At 31.4% G+C, this 22,050-nt stretch overlaps 1 protein-coding gene across 1 annotated transcript in view; it reads left to right on the forward strand.

Moving 5' to 3' along the window:
• LOC147073438 (uncharacterized) overlaps positions 1 to 14,454 on the forward strand; it is a 93,029-nt gene extending 78,575 nt beyond the window's left edge. Inside the window, exon 2 of the mRNA XM_085945074.1 lies at positions 14,009 to 14,454. Within this exon, the coding sequence (XP_085801200.1) occupies positions 14,009 to 14,454 (446 nt within the window). The remainder of the gene's footprint in view (positions 1 to 14,008) is intronic.
• Positions 14,455 to 22,050: the final 7,596 nt, after the last annotated feature.

Raw genomic sequence — 22,050 nt, forward strand, 5'->3', positions numbered from 1 at the left:
TTAAGCTTACTCTCAATAACAATAATTCCTACTCAATTCAATAAACATTGTTGAAAATGAAAATATTTTTTACACATTTAAATTTCTTTTAAAAGTTTAACCTTCCCTAACCCACCTCACGATTTCCCCTCTGCAATAAATGTAACTTATTATCTGTACCGTCACGCGATTTCACACGTGCTGTTGGAATAAAAACCACCGCTTAATGCTTTCCTTTTTTAATTCATACTTAATATACCAGAGACATACGACAATATTGCACCGATTAATGATGAATGCATTAGATTAGCTGTATGCACTTACGACTTTTTGCATTCATACTTCGATACACATGCAAAGAAAAAACAGCTGTAAGTATGTGTAGTAAAAAAACTTACTGGACATTTTATTTTTACTTACCAGTTATTTTTACGGTAATTTTAAGTAAACGTAACATAAAGAAAATATATTTTCACTTATTTATAACTATTATAATATAAATTATTTCCACTACATGAATAATACTTCAGTCCACTATTGGTTTGTGATACACACCATTTTTGAAAACACAATGCGGTACAATATTTTCTGAGACAGAAAAAAAATGTCAACTTAAGTATTATAGATATAGAATATCTTCTGGATTGAGATTAGTTTTACCTATTCGCGCATTATTAAAGTTCAGATTTGATATAGGGACCGTTTGGACATGGGGATCTCATGGAAACTAAACCAAGTGTACCACACGCACACGGATTGATGAATGTACGAACCAATGGCGTGCGCAGTAGGTAGTCAGAGGGTAACTCCGTGGTGAATTCTTGAGCGCCATTTTAGTCGAAAACCAAATAATATTTAAAAGTCTTGTGTTATGTGGTTTCGCTACTGACATATCGATTATATTAGAATATTCAAGTTAACAAATCAATTTTGATATAAATGTTAAACTCGATTTTTCAGTATCATCCATTGGGGTTTCGTTCAAATCTGTTTACTTTGTATTTCGTCAAATACGTAAGTAATTATATTGTAAGTATAGTATTTTCTGCATTCAAAGTGTTAAAATTTCGATAGAAAATGCGTAGTGTTTGTAAAAAAAAAAACTCAACAAGGCAGATGAAAATTTTCCTGGCGCCCTTTTGGTATTTTTTTACTCTGCTAACTGGAAATTCAGTATATGCCGCTATTGATAATACTAATTTTACGCGTTACCTATGCCCTACGGTGGGCGGCATGGCCCCCATATCCTGAAGCGAGCCCCCAGGCTAGAATCTTTGGCAAGCCCCCCTATCTATCGCTTAGGGTAAAGTCAGTGTGACGTTCTACAGTAGTGTTTGCCAAATGGTGTACGCAGTAAAATTACGATGTATTTGTAGCGATTTTTTGTATTTTTAATACTCGTACATCCATTTGAATTGTAGAGTCATCGAGTATCGACACACAATTAATTAAAAATTGCATCTTACAACTACATATTTTAAAATAGTAACATTAAAAAAGTTAAATATTTACTATTAAAGCAAATTTGTGATGTGTGTTTATCTCACTTATCTGGTCGACTCGCCACGCCGCGCCCTTTCCGAGTCCGGGCCCCGAGGCTAGAGCCCTGTCAGCCCCCCTCCCCTTGTGGGGGGCCATGGTAGGCGGAAAGTCAGAATGTATCTATATATATGTATTTTTTCTGTATTATGCATTTTTGTATTGTGCAATTATTATATTTGTCTGATTATTTCTATTTTAAAATTGGAATATAATTTAAATTAATTTTACTTATAATGACCACACCGTGTGATGTACAGTATAAAATGTAAGTCAAGTATAAAACTATTTTAAATTATTATTTAAGTAGAATAAACGTATTCAAAAAATAGATACCTACGAAATGAGGTTTATATTTCAAATTCTTGTTCTAAATTTATTGTAATAAAAAAATATGTAGTTGGTAACACTACCCCTTGTTCGTAAAAATGTAAACGTCAGACGCATTTCAAATTTGGAATAAACGGACAGAACGGCGTGACATGTCTGCTATTAGGTACAACTCGTCAGTGTTCGAGTTGATTGTAAAAAATATACATTTTTTAACTTTATTATAAAATTATATTAATAAATATTTTCGTGGTGGGGTGAAGTCAATATGCAATCAGGTTGGTTAAATTGCAAGATAAATTATTAGAAATACTCAATATAAGTCCTTATGCTTTTAACAATAAATAATCAGGAGTGTCTGCATCATACAACCAGTAACACCACGTTCGGGTAGGCAGGTCATGCGCTCTATATGGCCGGCATATAATCAAGGGCGGCAAATTAATAGAGGAAATATTAAAACTTTTTAGAGTAGGTTGCATCCATAGAGATAGGCATTTTTTGAATAAGAAATAATACCTACCTATATCAAATATAGAACGCAGAACTTTGCAACGTCTCTGAAATAAATTATGAGTCAATTACAAACAACATTGAAAAAATTAAAAAATATAATGTGAATATGCAGAGTTCAATAAGATTAAAATTGAAGACATATATCCATTGACATCTGATATACCAAATCTGGCTTTATTCTCAGTTTGAACACGACGAACACGACTATTTTAATAAAACAAGGTATCACAGATTATTAATTAAGCTAAGTTCGTAAACATAATTATAAGGGGAAAAGAGGGTCACTTTCGGTAATAGGACCATGTAAAAAGAGACAAAGCATCAAATTTTTTTTTACATACGGTGAACATTACAAATTATAAATTTGGTTTCACATGATATTTAAAAACAAAGAAAGAGTATTAAAATGGTGTAAGAAGAAAGAAATATATGCAGTTATGAAAAGTTAATAGATATAATGATATTTAAAAACAAAGAAAGAGTATTAAAATGGTGTAAGAAGAAAGAAATATATGCAGTTATGAAAAGTTAATAGATATAATGATATTTAAAAACAAAGAAAGAGTATTAAAATGGTGTAAGAAGAAAGAAATATATGCAGTTATGAAAAGTTAATAGATACAAAAAATATAAAACAACGCCCACCTAATACTCATCCTCACGTAGGTGGAATATATCAATATGCGAACAGGTCACGAAATGGACGGGGGCGCACCGGAGCGCCGTTCCGGTTCATAAAATCACCAAAGATATCGCTTCGTCTCGTGGAAAAAATAATTTGATATTTTGAGCTAAAGGGCCATATAATAAAAATTAAACATATTATTTATGGAAAAGACATATGAAATTAGATACTTAACTATGTTAATATTTTCGTAAAATTATCGAGCGCTCCGGTTCGTAAAATTTTCCATTTTGAGCGCTGCATCCGAAGCGGTTTGGTTGAACAGAGTTATTGCCCTCCAAATTGGCATCACTAATGGCAGGTTTGTTCTGCATCTTGGGAGAACAACTGATACTCTCGATTTCTGAGAAAGTAAATACCACCAAGAATGGCAGAGTTCTCATTTAGGTACACCACGTATACCTAAGTCGAAAAAAATACGTGGCCAAATATTGATATCTTCTATAATGTATAATGTTGTATAATGAGGCTAGTGAAGTAATTTTGACAGAGGAGTTTTTGACGAAGCGAACGCTTCTTGCGCTTCAAAAAAGTCGCTCGTAGAAATTATCAGACTTATTGTACAGTTTTAAAGTATTGTAATTATATCAATGTGTTGGTTAGTTTTACAAAGCGGTTTTCAAACTTTTTCGTTCGAGAGGAGTGGAAATAGCAAGGAGAGTCCTTCATCCTACATTAGGTCGAATTAGAATGAGATGAGAACGATAATATTATGTACCCGGCTAAAATTAACATTAATTATAATGTCAATTTTCTTACTGACTGTCTTTGTTTATAATATCTATGACGCATCAATCAAAATGTTCTATTTCCACATTTCATTAAATTTGATTCGAAGCGATTTGTAGTTGTGTTAATAAGTAGTTACATTGGAACAGCGAAAAGGGTTGATGCGAAATAATATGGAAGAACGCAGAGGAAGTAAAGTATGGGTGAGACAAGAACATAGTGCAATAAGCTTTGACGCCGGTCACCGGTCAGAGGCGTGCCTAAATAACGCTAAAATAAAAAAATAACTTAAAAAATACAGGGTAGAGTAGAGGAGTTGGATGGTTATGAAATCATTACAAAATAAATAGCAGATTTGTCAATCAGTAGTAAATCCGGAAAATATAAGCTATTGTATGATATTTTAATTTATATTAACAAAATAGGTAATTCAAAAATTATCCGTACTTTTTCACGCACTCTTAAAGTCTCTTCCTGAAATTTAGAGATACTCTTCCCAAAATCCTAATAATATATTTTCTTCAGTGCCACGTTACATAGGTACTTACATCAGCTTACATATTATAAAATATAGTATTTTAGCTTATTAGATTTCTGAAATTCATGTTAAAACACTAATAGAACGTAGGTAGGTATGTAAGTTATAATATTAACTTACTTCTGTTTAAAATCTTCAAATATATATCATCATCATCATCAGCCTGAATCTATCAATTGCTGGATGAATGCCTCTCCAAGCTTATTCCACTTCTCTCGGCCCTGTGCGTTGCGTTGCCACGTACTTTCGCAGAACTTTATCATTTAATCGATCCAGTGGCCACTATGTCTACCTTGCGTCCGTTTTGTACCTCTTGGGTACACTACTTGGATAGATTTGTCCAACGATTGTCCCTTCTTCGAACTATGTGTCCTACCCATTTCCATTTGAGATTTTTAGTGAGCTCTATTATATAATATATTATATGAACTTCCATTAATAAGACAGGATTAGACTATTAAAAAAAATCATGTTCATTATCAAATATATACATATTTAAGTAGGTATATAATATTCGCAATCTCTGATTTGGTTTAGTGTCTCTTAGAAATGCATGATCTGCTTACTCCTATGATTTAAACAATATTGAATGACAGTTGAGCGTTTGTTCTGTGAAATATAAATCTATTAGATATTTTAAAAAAACATCAATTTAAGAGAAATTTACAATTTCAATAACTTTATGTAAGAACACGGTACACAATGGGTAAAATATTTGACGTCCTCATGAGAAGAAGCGATTCGCAGCTCTGCGATGAATGTGATGTTTTATACAATATATAGCAATACAATGCCCTAAATATGAACGACACAGAGTACAGCTGCGAATTGCGGATATCTTTGAGAATGTCGACGAATTGAAAGGTACCCTGGCGGTGGGTAAGACGGAAGAGCTTGGCAAAATTGTAAAGTTTTTTAACAGAATTGGAGTGAGGACCTGATCGGCAGATTCTCTTCTAGAAGAGAAGAGGCGATATGACAGCGAGTCGCAGTCAAAGCCTCGGTAAAATCATAAAAAAAAACTTTATGAATAGGTTGAACTATTTGAACGCAATTTTTAAATTCTCTGAAGAAACGCTTGCGTCATTTACGTCAAAGATAATCGCCGCTCCTACATATCCATGACCGTATCCGGAAATTTGTACGTAAACAGTTCAACGTAGAACACTTATTCGTGCGCCGCAGTACGTGAAACATGAGTTCGTGCAACATTTAATTTTATAGGTAGGTACATTTATTTATAAACCCTAACTCCGGATATTAGGTATATCACAGTGGCCAAATGTTTTTTGTGCACATAATAATAATAGAAGAAACCTACACAATAAACTGACATAATTTCTATACAAAATCATTACCATCTGGATACGTCTTTTGTCTTTTTTATGAAATGCAGTCTCCAAAATACCACCACCAAAATACAACGGATTTGTAATTGATTTATTTCAAAACACTACATTTTAGTTATTGATTTTTTAATTATATTTAGGATATGTTGGTTGTACTGCGTACTTTATACATGAAGATCAACATTATCCTAAATTAATTAAATAATAACTGCATTTATCTAAATACCTCGGTAAAAACATTTATTTTTTAAATTAAAGTAGGTATTGCTATCTTTGTATTTTCAATAATACCTACTTATAATAAAATTTAATTCAATTAGTTATTACTAATACTAGCTAATACTAATATATTACACAGGGAATTATAAATATATTATAATATTATTTATTTATAATATTTAACAAAATATTGCTATTTCGGTAACTTACAATATTAATGTCTAAATAAAACACTTAAAAATACGTAATAAAACCATCGTAATACAAGGAACACACATTAAAAAATAGGTAGGTAAGTAGATTATAAATACAATCACATCGTATAGGTATATTATTTATGTAGTTTCAACATTAAATTATTCAAAACCAATAAAGACATCTCATAAAATTCGTATTGAATCTAATTGGAACAGAAAACTAGCACCACATGTTGTAGAATACGTATTCCACGGTGAAATGTTCAACGAAGAACTCGCCATTTGATTAAATGTTGCACGAACTCATGTTTTACGTACTGCGGCGCACGAATAAGTGTCCCACGAAGAACTGCATACGTATAACTTACATGTAACCATACATGACACCTTCACGAATGGCCGCTTCACACTAAACTTCTCGGGTGACAGTTTGGTGTTACTCAGTTCAATTTAAGTCCGTACTTATTTGAAGAGAATGTGAAAGTTCGCTGTTACCTCGAATTCTGCTAGCTATGCTGCAGTTATAAACAATTTCCTTGAAGCAGAACTTCACCGGCGTATGATTAATCTACAGGCAATCGTATGCCACAGTTCACACGCCCCAAGCCTCTATGAGACTTTTTAATCGCATTTTCCCGGACTACACCATTTTCCGGTATGGCGACGTACCCTGGCTTTCAATTTAGTCTTTCAAGTCTACAGATCTAAAGAATTTATTCCTGGATGTCTTTATGAATACCGCGCATTTACTATCAAGGTTTCTTTAAGGCACGCAAACTACTCTACTTGGTGCCAATTAAAAAGAAATTTGTACCGGCTGATGCCTTATTTAAAACAAATCGTCTATCCGTATCGGGTATTGGAAATTTTAATTCGGCCACTGGCCCATGGAATCACCTCACAATTACAAAAACCCTGTACATTTTTTTGTAGAGCAAGGCGGTGGTGATTCTGATGAATATTTAGCAGCATTTTTGTAGTTTTTTTCCAAAGGAAAATAAATGTTGCATATGGCTGTACTTCTGCTATACAGTGTTGTAGAACGAAGGTTTTGATATATATTATGTACTTACTTATTTGACTACAATCACTGGATCTGAAAGGCATGAATCATTTTTAATTTTCACGTTTTATTATTTTGATTATTTTTATTACATCAATGCAGAAATTAAGACGATTTAAAACCTGTCATTTTCCAATAAATCGCCAGTTACGATGAAAATGTTGAGAAGTAATACTGATACATTTGTCTGTTAGTAAATGTATATATCCATTATTTTATTTTCAAACCCGTCTACCTGCCGGACATTTTTACAACGTTTTTATTAACTCGTATTCTTATTTGTCCGGTGGTTGTTTATCCAGTACAAATCTTGCAATCGACTTTTAACTAACTTCCCAACTAGCTAGACATTTGAAACTTTTAGAATATATCAGAACACGATGCCAATGCATTCTTTTAATACTTTTAGCTATCTTTAAGTAGAATTGAATTCATTTTCAGTTAATTATGTTTTGTATGAAAAGTTATTTCGGAAGAAATCCGTAATCCAATCCACTATTATTGGTTGCTAAGTGGGTGGTTCTACCAACTAAATTATTGATATATAAATGCGCTACTATGGAAATCAAAATGACATTTCAGTATTATATATTTGTTTGTTTGTTTGTTTTTTATTTACTTCATATCAAGTACAAGTTTGAGCATATTGAGCATAATAAGTGAACAGAAAATTTAAAAACGTTGTATATAAAAAGTTCTTTTTATCTTGTAATTTTACCCTTTTGTCAACATAAGTAATACATAAGTAATACATAAACAATTTAACAATTTACGTATCTATCGTATAGGTATGTAATATAAAAACAGATTTTCTAGCATTAAAAATTTATATTATTTTCATTGAATTATGTTGATAATGAGTATTTTCATTATGCACGCCATTGAACACTGGTCACTGTTGGTCCTAATTCACCAGCTGGACATGAAGGGGATTATTTGGAATCTGGACAATAAGAATTTCACGATATTACGAGTATATCCCCCTAGTAATAAGTAGTAATCTGCAATAATTCCACAGTCATTCCATAATATATTTTTATTTATTATATTTAGAGCTAAATTAGAAGTAATTAATTAATGAGTAGGTTTTCTTATTAAGAAATTGCATGGGTAATGACAATGATTACATAATAATATTTTCGATACTTAACGGCCCACATGCTCAGCGTAGGTCAAAATGGAGCTTTTATGGTATTTTTAGAGCATACCCCCTGGACATTCCTTAAAGGTTGTAGATAAGCTTAAATTTTGAAGCCTTATTATCCTTTATATTTATTTTAAACATTTGATAACTCCATAAAGTATTTTTATTACATAAAATAGTATTCTTTTAAACCTCTCGCTCTAATGTTTTAGAATATAGTCATATTTCAGTACATCCATGTGCAGAGGTGTTAAGATTTTTTAGATTTATCAATTTTTAAACGCATTTACCCATTAGTAAAATGAATGTTAACATTATATAGTGACATATTTACGATAAAAAAATATATTTTATAATCTTAGTGATTCCAAATTTGACAAGAATTAGGCATTTTATTATTCAAAAATGGGCACTATTAACACATTTGAAGATAATTCTTAAGATACTGTTTATAAGCTATATCTTTGACCATTCAAATGTGATTAACATCCTACGAATAATGTTTGCTTTATAATAATTATTGACCTAAGAATAAGATAGTATTTTTTTTAAATACGCCATTTCTATTGGCATTTCCCAGTTGCTAAGATACAACATACGGCCGTAGCCATAAATTTACAAACGATAAATGAAGAAGGGAGTAAGATCATGTTAACGCGCGTGTTTGAACATGTACCGTTTATAAAAAAATATTTTTTTTCGGTAAGATTAGGTTGCTCTGAAAATACCATAAAAGCTCCATTTTGATCTACGCTGAACATGTGGGCCCTTAAGCAAAATAATAACAGCTATTTAAGTACTCACACATTCTGTCGACTACATGTTTTAATCTACAGTATAATACATATAGAAAGACTATGACTATTATATGTGATATCTACACATCTCAGACTCTGTGGCATGTCATCAACGACTGCCAAATACTAGAAAAAAAGCGATTGAATCTTATAATCTGTCTAGACAACATTATCATTAAATCGATCTCCAAACACTCCACGAAATATTGAACAATAAAACAAGTACACAAAATAATTAATTCTGGCCATAAAGAAAATTAAAGACATCAATGTAATTAACTCTACCAACCTCTTGTACGAAAAAGCAAGGGCATGGTTATTAAGAAAAATACATATGTGTCACATAATGAATACGTGTATTTATTAAGGCACTAAGTACCACAAAAATAAACTGACATTAAATACTGACAAAAAATAAAAAACTGACATTTTTATAGAAAAATGTTCTACATACCAACGCCAATAATGTCAACTATGGTCTAAGTGCCTCAAACAAGTCAAAAAATACAGCAAAATATTTAAATCTGGCGACGTTGTAAATCCGTTGGCGTGTTTTATTTATAACGGCGTAAGTACCACTGCAGTGGTCAACGGCATTCAAAATAAAATGGCTGACGACGATGTGTTATCGACGATGTGACACTTGCGAGTTCTTAATTCCTTTATTAATTAATTAATACACGTATTCATTATGTCAAAAGCTTCATTGTATTGATATTTTTTTGAATATGTATTTTATACTATATAATATTATAAGTATACTGTTTTATTGAAAAGAATTATAGATCCAGTAATTTAAGGAAACAATTAGAAGAGAATTAAAAGTTAATCTGTTTTATTTTGGTCGTAGATAGTTTTCACCAATAGGTATAATATATAAAATTATAAAATTCTTATCAAAATCGTATTTATTTAGCTGTGTTGACGTTTCGGACACTGCGGTATGTTTAGCTATGCATTATGCAATGAACAATCCTTTTGCAATGTTACGTGCAAATGTGATAATCCAAAAAATGTAAATATTATCAAGCTCTCGTTAAATTTGTTTAGGACTGCAACGTAAATATTGCAAACCCTTTTGTTAAGTGCATGCTTCGGACGCAAAAACTCATTTCGATATTTCAATTTTTTGACAAATATTTATGGCTCTTTCTATTAGGTCTTTCGTGAATCAGATGACGCTGGTAGGTACTGTATTCTGTAAAGCATAATAATGTGCATTGAATTAAATTATTTTAATAGATTAAACAATATTTACATTATTTAATTTAATTATGTATGTTTTATAAGCAGTTACGTCCCAAGACAAAATGCCGCCCCTAGGCAGCACCAAAATACCACCCCATTTTTTATACCGTATTTTTATCATCCTTTCATGACACCAATATTTAAGAAATGTTTTGTATGGATACATTACTAACAAGACCTATACCGCTAAATGCCATCTCTGCTTCAATAGACAAATATTGCGAGTCCACGGTTTCAGATAGGTACATTTTAAAATACATGTAACAACTTCCAAAACTCGCGGTAAAAATATTTTGATAAATTTTACATTAGGTAAGTATGTAACTACCTATAATTCAAATTATTTAATTCCCAAATCTGCGCATGTCATTGTTGATCGCCAAGGACGCGACGTCCAAGGACAACGGAAGTAAACTAGACATCGCGAACCCGAAAACAAAATACAGTCCTGTTAAACCGGGTTAATCGGTTAATCAGGTGGTGGTGAGAACTTTAATGTAGTCTTGTTAAACCTTTTATAGTAATTGATACAATTTGTATCCAACCAGTGAGCTGATTTTTTAATGGAAAGAAATTTCCTTTATTACTTAGTTTAGGTAGCTATTTCTATATACCTACCTATACGTAATGATTCTCCTCGATTTGCCGCCCTTCAGGTAACTGCCGCCCCCAAGCGACGCTCAATCTGCCTACCCCCACAGGACGCCACAGTTTTTAAGCAGTTTGTCAACGAAATAAACAACAAACAATATTATATATCCTCGTACGAGTAGGTACCTATATTGTATTTACTTAAAACCACACAGTTATTACCACTTTACACCACAGATGGTCGTGGTTTTCATGAGCAATTTATATGAACAATTCTTTTAAAATATTTTGATTTATAATATGATTCTTTTTGCATTAATTTAAAGTACAGGTAAATAAAATTATAGCCTCTCCCTTCAACTGACTAACGTGACCAAAAAACGAAAGAGTTCGGCTCAAACAGATGGTTGATCTAATCACAAACTTAACTTTATTATATGTAGATAATACTTTATAATATTAGACATGTTTATCTATTTCGTGGTTCAAATTAGAATTATAATTAGAATTTCATTTATCTGTGCAACGCCCAGTTGTTCCCGTGCCCTGTCAGAGTCTGTCAGTTGACGGCGTCAAATCATCCTAAACCCCAGTAGCGAAGGGTGAAGGTAGGATGTTAAAATCGGCCATAAATAGTGCACATTAAACTTTGTTAGTCATACGTCTTTATTTTATTTGAAGACTAGATTTTACAGGTGGTGTTGGTTAGTTTTTAAAATTCAATTAAACCCTACCTAACCAAACTACAATAGTTAAGGTAAGCTATGGGCGATTCAAAAAAAATAGTGCACACTTTTTCAGTCATAATTATTTGTTTTCGTTGGTTTAAGAATACACAATATTACACACATTGTTGGTTCATTTCTTTAAATTCATTAAGCCCTGCCTAAACCAAACTACAATAGATAAAAAATACTATTATATCTATAAGATATCCAAAGTTATGTATGGTTTATTGCATAATTTTATATATCTTATAGATACTTATACGAGTATTTTTTACCTATTATCTATTATGGCTTGGTTTTCGCAGGGTTTAATTGAGTTTTAAAAACTAACTAACACCATCTGTAAATTGTAGTCTTATTTCAATGAAAACGAATACGTACGACTGACAAAGTTTAGTGTGTACTATTTATGGTGGATATTAACAGCCTACCTCCACCCTTCGCTACTGCTTAACCCAAATATACACAATGGGCACCTTTGTATTCGTATGGAAAACATTTCATATACATAGCATAATTATTGATCAATAATGACGTGCCCAATATCTTATTTATAATTGAAAAATAATAATTGTAACTGCAATTTTGCTATCAAGGTATCACGGTATCATTTTTCAAGCATATCCAAATGTTGGCTTGGTGATAGAAGACAACTTAAAGACTTTTAAGTACTTTAGAAAGCGACTATTATTGCTATTGCCTACTGGATACGCGTTTATGCTTAGCTTCATTGTAGGTACCTATTTTATTACAACGTTTTTATTAGCTCGTATTCTTGTTTCTCCGGTGTTTGTTTGTCCAGTATAAATCTTGCAATCGATTTTTAACTAACTTTCCGACTAGCTAGACATTTGAAACTTTTAGAATATATTATCAGAAAACAATGCCAATGCATTTTTTTAAGACGTTTAGCCATCTTTAAGCAGAATATAATTCATTATCAGTTAATTCTGTTTTGTATGGAAAGTTATTTCAGAAAAATTCGTAAAAAGTAAAAGACCATTATTGGTTGCTAAGCGGGTGGTTCTAGCAACTAAATTATTAATATATACGTGCGTTACTATAGAAATTAAAATGAAATATCAAAATTACATTTCAGTATTCTATATTTGTTTGTTTGTTTTTTTATTTACTTCATATCAAGTACAAGTTTGAGCATATTGATTATTCAACAGAAAATTTAAAAACGTTGTATACAAAAAGTTCATTTTATCTTGTAATTATGTACCTATTATTTAGTGATCGACTTACGAAATAAAGTTTAAGAATCGCTAGAAGTTTCCAAGATTTTATGAATATGAATGTTCTACAAATAGTTTCTGCCACACAGTAAAGTTGTCCAAAAAAATAGTTGGCAAACTATCACACTTTTCGTGTTGGCGTAAAAGTAAACTTCATATATGACCATATCCACCGGTGACAAAACAAGACAAATCCTCAATTAGTCAGTGACAAATGAAACTTTGTGAAGGAATGTAATTTAGGAATGGCCTGGGTGAAATAAATGGGATTAGACAGTAACATGGGAGATAAAATAAAGAAACTTCTTTTAAGTAAGATCGATTTGATCGCGGACAAGTCCAAAGGAAACTGTTGACTTAACATATTAGTTATATTATGTACTTACTAAAGTAACTATAAAATATGTAATCATCATCAGCCTGGATCAATTCACAACTAGATAAAAGCCTCTTCAAGCTGATCGTATTCCTCACAGGTCTCGGCCTTGTACATTGAGTTGTCACTAGGGCCGGATTTACGTTTGAAGATATGTCTTTGGGGCCCTTAAAAACGTTATTTAAAACATTGTTTTTTTATTAATTTAATACTCTTCTTGTACATATCTACTGTTTTTAATATTTTAGACTTTCTTGACATTGTGAAAAGTGAGCTTCATCGATTTTGGCTAAATACTATTTCGTGACAATATAGACAATGATCTTTCGGCTTGATAATCTCGTTTGAAGATGTACTTAGAATTATTGGATTCCCATCATATAGAATCTAGAACCTTGACAATTCATAGATTTTAAAAACTATGTTTAGGTTCCGGAGGGCTTAGTTATTTGGGAGCCCTGGGCTGTAGCCACTTTAGCTCTATGGTAAATCAAGCCCTGGTTGTCACGTATTTTTGTAGAAATTAACTGTTTCATCAATTCAGTGGCATTATGGCACCTATACCTTTAAGTCGTTTTTTACCTCTTGGGTCTATTTTGATTTAGGTTTTACTCTTACATTACAAATAATTGTTTTTTTCTTTGTCAAATTGTGTAGTTTTTTTGTCTCACGCGTTATGGTCGCTACAGAAAAGCTTACTATTATAAAAAATACTCAATGTTTTTTTCTTTCTTTTCAGCACCAAAATTACCACCACCGCCCATGGACTACTCTGGAGTAGCAGGAATGCAGCAAGCTGTTTCAGCGATCGACGTCCAAGTCGGAGGAGCTCGCCCCCCGTGCATCAGCCTTCAGACCAACTCTCTCCTAGCCAACTCCTTACTAAACCTCAACAATACAGGAAGAACAAATTTTACCAACAAACAATTGACAGAATTAGAAAAAGAATTCCATTTCAATAAGTACTTAACTAGGGCTAGAAGGATAGAAATTGCTTCAGCGCTTCAATTAAACGAGACCCAAGTAAAGATTTGGTTCCAGAACAGAAGGATGAAGCAGAAGAAGAGAATTAAAGAAGGTTTAGTTGTGACAACTGAAAGCTCGGCTGGTTCACCGACCAGCACGGTACAAGGTGAACAGTCTTTAGGTGGAGGTTCTAGTGAAAATAGCAGAGAGTCTAATTAATAGTGCTAATGTTCTAAATTAAAAAAAAAAACAATTTAGTAAAATAGTGTAATTTTAAATTAATTTATTCTTTCAGTCATTATAATAAACCCCTGTTTGTGTAGATATTTTCAATATTTAAATTTGTACTTTCCAAAAAAGATTGTAGATTGTAGTAGGTAAATCATTGGCACAACCGGAGATTGTGAAGGTAGGTGGGGTAGAAAATAACAACAAGAATAGTGTCATAATTATTGTTTATTAGACATTTTATATTCTTAATTTAAAATTTATGTCAATATCTTGAATGACAGATCCTTTGGAATTGTAACCACGATGAAATCACTTTGGGTGTTCGTGTCATTTCAAAGTAAGGGTATCCACACCTAAATGAGTTGCCTAGATTGCCACAAGAATCTGACACTATTCTATCCATAAAATACAAAAAGAAACTCCATAATTAAAATTGTGGAGAAATCAATAAAAAAGGATTATGCATTTTTAATTAACTCTTATAAATTCCTTAAAAACATACTTAAGTATCAGAAAAATAATGGATTACTAATAATCGTAATCTCCAAATAGTGAGTTATGGATAGCTCCAGTTTTGATTCGGTACAACTCATATAGGTACACCTACATTTTATAAGTAATTAAGATATTGATTGCCGTAAAATATTTCGGGTTAAATTATTGTGATCATTAAATGTATTCCGTATTTAATTTGATTTAAAAATCTATACTTTTCACTTTGCCCCTTTCTCTCCTTGGTTACGCCACTGATATGAATTGATAAAACTCTTAAAATCTACTTCGTAATGAAGAAGATAGTGATGATAGATTGTAATTTGGGATGTGTAGTTATTATGTATATTATTATATTATGTAAAATAATATCTAGGTATATTATAAATAAATTATTCTTTTTTTAGTCATAAAAATATAAGACAATTTCTTGAGTGACTATTATAATATAAAATGTATCATTATTAAAAAAAAAATCAGTTTCATTGGTTTCATTATTACATATTACTCACAATATAAAAGATACATCGGTACATCAACTTGTACAATATTTTATACAATATTTGATGCTTGTTAACCTTTTATAAACGTAAAAAAATAATTAAAAATCTACATTTTCGGTTATAATTTACTAAGCTAGTCAATATTTTTTTAGTTAAAATATTCTTTAAAAAATATAGCTCGCAAAACGGGTAATAAATGAAAATAGTTAGAGGTAATAAATTTCAAATATCTAATATAAGTACCTACCGAATTTTCCCTACGTAGGTACATTTGGTTTCTAGTATAGAGGTAGATAGGTTACCTACCAATAATTAAAAAATTTTAAATTCATGATAATTAAAATCTTATTTTATTAAAAAAAATATACAATAATTGGTATACTTACTTGCGTAATTAAAAAAAATCGATTGATACAGATTATAATAAAACTAGAAAAAATATCAGGTGGCAGTGACACCTGTCAACATTCTTGTCGATGCGTACAATGCTTTCAATGTGTTCAATGCGCAGACTGAGAGAGAGTTTATGTATGTGACAGTGTTACAGACAGATAAATCAAGACAATTATATAATGTAATTAGTTTTATTTGATACACCTACCTATTATCTACCTACCTACCTACTGAAAAATGCAAATAATTATTCATTTTATTAATATTTAATGTGAATTTTCATGGAAATAGTGTGTATCTACTTTTTTATGTATTCCAAAATTATAATAATAAAAATAAAACATGCAAGAATTTTGTAAAATTTTGTATATAGTATAATTTATTATAAATTAATAAATCAATAAATTTACTCTTAATCTAGTTCATAAGCGTATTCCGATAAGCAATATTGAAATATTTATAATATAATATATAATTATCTAAGTTATTTTCTTTGAAATATAAAAAAAATGTAGTGTAATAACAAATGTAATATAATGAACTATGACATGAAAATCATTCAATTGGCAAATAATAAAATTATTGGAATATTTATGATGAAATTATCGAACTAATCTAGAAATATAAAGTTTACCAGATCAGGTTTATAGAATAATAATTCGATAAACCTTGTCGTTATAATGAGTTTTGCAGTAGGTAAACCATCAGTTTAAAACTAATAATGTGTATTTTTATATATACCTACGCAAAATTAAGGTGATGACTGATGAGTAGAAGGGGGGCTATAGTTTTGAGGAAAATGCATATGGCCATTTTGATACTCTAACAGTGTGTTTGCATTTTCACATTTAGCGGCATAATATGTAGTCGTCAGATCTAAATGATTGTTGGTGACACGGCGAAGAAGAAATCAGTTATTCTAAAACCACTGTCAGAGCAGAACGCTCCGATTGTTAAAATACCCTTTTCTATTCACTGACCACCTCGATTGCAAGTTTCTTTTAAATATTATAACTAAGTTGAAAATGATTAGCATCATCTCAGTTTTAAGCTTTAAATTACATTGACTTGACAAGAGATGCGCACACAGAAAAATTGTTTGGGGGGGGGGGATTTGAAAAAATAATCGTAGTTTTTTTTTTATTGATTTTTGAGGTGGTACGGATAAAAAATCAAGCAAGCGCCATTTACCCCGCCCGCAAAATACCGTTCTTTTAAAAGTACATTCCCTATACACAGACACTACGTACGTTGAATCTAAACCATGGGTGGCCAACCCGTTCAGCAGTCGGGCCAGATTCTAAAAATGAGATTTCCTTCCGGGCCACACAACCGATTTTCTTATTATGCAAAACAAAAAAGAAATATATGTTAATAAAATAAAACATAAATGAGAATCAAACATATTTATTAGATTAGACGTTTTTCAAATAATAAAAAATAATATAAAAATAAGAAATTTTAGTGAGATCTTTGATTTTGTGTGGCAGAACTAAGTGCATCAATATCGATATCGAGTGAGGTTGTTCCTACATGCAAACAGTTTTCCAAATGCGCGTCAGTGATTTGTGTTCTCACTCGGGATTTGATATGCTTCATCCGACTAAAAAGCGATTCACACGTGTAAGTGTTTCCAAATAGCGAAGTCATTATTAGAGCATGTTTGTAAAATGCAGGATATTTCTCCTTGTCCAAATATGTTTTGTAAAACTCTTCCAAACCAACCTGATGGAATTTCTCCTTCAACTGTTCATCGCAACATATTTCACAACGTTCCATTTGTAAATTTCCCGGTAATAAATTCACGTCTACGGAGAATGGCGTTTTAAATGCAGCAAAAAGCACACGGTGCTTTTTAAAATCTTGAGCCAATATTTGATCCCAATTTGCGAAATTAGCACATCTAGCGGTATCATTTGATTTAATATTATTTTTATTTTCTCACTGCTCCACGGGCCACAAGTTGACACCCAGTGGGCCGCATGCGGCCCGCGGGCCACGGTTTGGCCACCCATGATCTAAACCAACATCTGACGTTCACCTACGAATTGAACTAATTTATGAATGGATGCCATGATTCTTACAGTGGCTACAGGCCTTCATAGAATACCGAGAGGAGTCAGGCCAGACTTAAAACCACCCCCCTGTGTGCGCGCCTACAAAATCACTAAGCAACAAATAAATCGAAATCTTAACCTATTATCGTGTACGCTGTCTATGAGTCTTCTGTTATATTAAGTAAAATTAATCACTTTTTGCTGTTATTAACTTTTACCTGAACGATGTTTTATACTATTTTATTATTGCTTGCTAAATATGGGTTGTATATTTATTTTTTACTTTTTGTATAAATAAAATAATATAACATATTAATTTTAATGTCTAATAGTTAGTTGTAAAAAAAGTCATGTTCCTGAAAACCGAATTAATTTAATGAAAAAAAAAATAAACGGTACAGTTTACTTTCTAAGGCAGATACTGTAAAGATATATCTAATTAAGGGGGAGTGTAGTGCTACTATTGACATAATTGCGAAGGACAAAGAGATATAAATATACAGGTCGTCAGCTGAATGCAGAACTATTCTAACTTACATTTGAAATTTTTGAGGAGAGAGTTTTTTGAAACAACTTACTGAAATTATTTATTATCTTTGTGGATAAATGGATGCATCATATTTTAGTAGGATTATTGATGAAAAAAATGGTGCATACACTTGTCCATATAAATAATAAATAACTGAAATAGGCGGTTTCAAAAAACTCTTCTGCAAAATACTTCAAATGTGAGTTAGAATAATTCTGCATTCAGCTGACGACTGGTTTAACTTTTTAAATAAATATCTATGTTTTTAAATAAAATAAAATATATTTTTAAAACTATCATTTATTCAAAAATCTATCCTACATATTTAAGAGAACCTGTCAAACATTATTTTGATAATGAAAATAATGTTGAAAATACATAACTTCAAACATCTCATGCACCCGCTAGAAAAAATCTATTTTAGAAAAAAAAAATACAATACCCTAAGTAAGAACTATAAGCTAAAAATCGTCGTAAGTAAGTAGGATTCTCGTAGTTTAATTGGAAAAGCACACTTGCGCAAATCCAGAGGTTACAGGTTCAAGTTCGGTCGGGTATCGTATTTTTTCTAGTAGGTATAATATGCATGACATGTTTTCAAATTATGTATGTTAAATAATATCTATATATTATATTACATTCTCAAATATTGTGTCTTTTCGTTAAATAAAAACAAAATAGTTTATTAGAAAATAATCATTGTATATTTCTTTGTTGTAAGTTTATCTTTGATCTATCGCAACAAACAACTTTTACCTATGGATTGATTACCTAATTAAAACACTTTTACAGGTAATTTTTCAATCAATTTTATTAATAAAATATGTTACCAAATTCCATCACCAGATGTCTCTAGTAGCACTTCACTTGGCCTTAATGATTATGTTGTATAAATAATAAAAATATTATAACGTATATCAGTACAAGCGAAATACTATATTTTACAATAAGGTCAATAATAACTTTAGAAATCTGTACAAAATTTAATAAACCCTGTACTAATAAAAACGTCTGTGTATGTTCTACAGTTTTTTATTACACCTAAATACTTCTCTACCTCTCAATATTTTTAAAGATTATTATATTATACTAACAGAGCCAGCTGCCTCGCTAGACCTTGCAAGTCGCTTGGCGTCCTAATATAATATTAATAAGTCTTGGATTTTAATGAAATGATGAATAAAACCCATTACATTAGACACGTTAATTATTACTTTATTTAGTAGGTAGTTTGGATAGTCATAGTTTTTCATAAGAATGGATTTTTGCTCAATTTGACGCGATTCAATTGACATTGACAACTAGACATTTTAAAATGGTAAGACTCTACAAATAAAATAACTCCGCACGCGACTTTTTTTCCACATTAGGGCAAATTTGTGATGTGTGTTTATCTCACGTATTAGGTTGACCCGCCGCACTGGGCCCCCAGGCTAGAGCCCTGATAACCCCCCCTCCCTTGTGGGAGTCATGGTCATGGCTGTGATGCCATAGCACTGTAGGTAGGTATATAGTGTAAATATTAGGGCAAGGTGTGTCCGTGAAAAAGCGAGGGGATTTGTTAGTAGTTCCGTATAAGAGTGATTTCATCACAGTATGTAGTTCCTATTTCTTATTCGTTTCGTGCCATTCCTTAAGGGTCCACATACTCAGCGTAGGTAAAAATAGAGCTTTTATGGTATTTTCAGAGCATAACCCTGGACATTCATTCCTTAAACGTTGTAGATAATCTATTTATACTAGCTGAGTCAGCTGGCGGTCGCCAGTCTGTCTCGCTAGGTCATGCAGACGGCTTGGCGGTGTTGGATATTAATATAATTGTGAAGTATGCATAGACGGCGCCATAGTTTTCCCTTCGGGATGGATTTTCAATCACGTCAGACAGTTTGACATTTCACTGATTTGTCAGTTTTACGATTTGCAAGTCTTAATTGCCAGTATAAATTTGGGGTCATATGCGTAGTCTATTCTGGAGTCTGGCCTTCAAAATATCGTCTGACACCACCTTAGGCTGATAGGCCTAGCAGTACAGCTGGCAATCGCCGATTGCTACCACTGACATTTTAATTGAATATAATATGTTTATATATTGCACTTTTTCATTCATACTTATTTGTTTTCGTTGAACTAACGTTGTTGGTTAGTTTTTTATAATTCATTAAACCCTGCCTAAACCGAACAATAGTAGTTTAAAATATTATTCTATCTATTAAAATCCTTACAGCATATCTATTGTGTCCACATTAGATATAATTATCATGTTATTTAAATGTGGTAATTAAATGATGTATGATTTAATGGCACAATTTTTTATATTTTATAGACAGATGCGTATTATGGCTTGGTTTTCTCAGGGTTTAATTGAATTTTAAAAACTAACCAACCACCATAATGTAAATTGTAGTCTTATTTCAATGTAAACAAATACGTATAACTGACAAAGCTTAGTCTGTACTATCTATGGTGGATCCACCCTACCTCCACTCATCGCCGCTGCAGGATAATCTAACTTCTTATACATTTAGATTATTGCGTTACAATACGTTTTATTTATTCAATGGGGGAAGATCCCATTAGATTGAAAAAAAAATGTTAAATATATTTCTCATAATGTCTTTTAAGATATATACTCGTAATTACCACCCTGAAGGGGTGTGTCCATAAGCTTTGCTTCGGAGCAAAAATGGTATTTTATTTTAAAATTAGTAGGTTCTTAGTAATACTACTGAATAAATTCCAACATGCTGAATTTTTATTTAACAGATTATCTGGGTGAGGAAATAAAAATGATATTATTTTTATCACATACAAAAATGGAAAAGTAGTAGCTACTTACTTATAGTACCTACCTAATTATGGTGTAAAATAGTAATAATTGACTATTAGAATATTATTTGCCAATAAGCGATGCTACAGGTGATAAAGAATGTCATTTTTTATAATATTAATAAGAAGAAACATTATTGCAATTTAATTATTATTAATAACATCACAAATTAAATATTATTTGTAATAAACGTCACATTAATTTCATTTACCTACCACCTACCTAAATGTAATTAATAATAATACTATTACATACTATATCAGGATAATGAAGGTATCTGAAATTATTATTCATTGATAGTAGTATTAACATTCTCCATTATTATTATTGGCAATGAATACACATATAATATTGCAATAAATGTCTATGCTATTTGAAATGTCACATTACTGTTTGATGTTTTATTGGATTTTCACAAATTCTAAATTTGAAAATATTCTGACACTTCAACTAATAAGCGCAAAAAACAAACGACAATCATTAGTCTATTAGTTTGACAGATAAGTGGCAGTGAAGTGGTTTTGGATTATATTTTAGTAGTAATTCGTGAGGAAATATACATTAAATTCTAGTTAAAACTAGATTTGAATAGTTTTATGGAATATTAATTTAGATTTGTGAAATATCGATTAAGTATATAGAAAGTTTTAAGCGACATTATAATCAATTTGAAGTAGATGGACAGCAAGATGTGAAAATGTATGGTGACGGATATAAAACGCGATTTAAAAATGATTTTATCTGTATTTGTGTCGAGTTTTATCAGATTGTGCCGGATTCAAA

Source organism: Rhyacophila brunnea, unplaced genomic scaffold (genome assembly GCF_057557595.1).
Source record: "Rhyacophila brunnea isolate RB1 unplaced genomic scaffold, BYU_Rbru_1.0 scaffold_18, whole genome shotgun sequence".
NCBI lineage: Eukaryota > Metazoa > Arthropoda > Insecta > Trichoptera > Rhyacophilidae > Rhyacophila > Rhyacophila brunnea.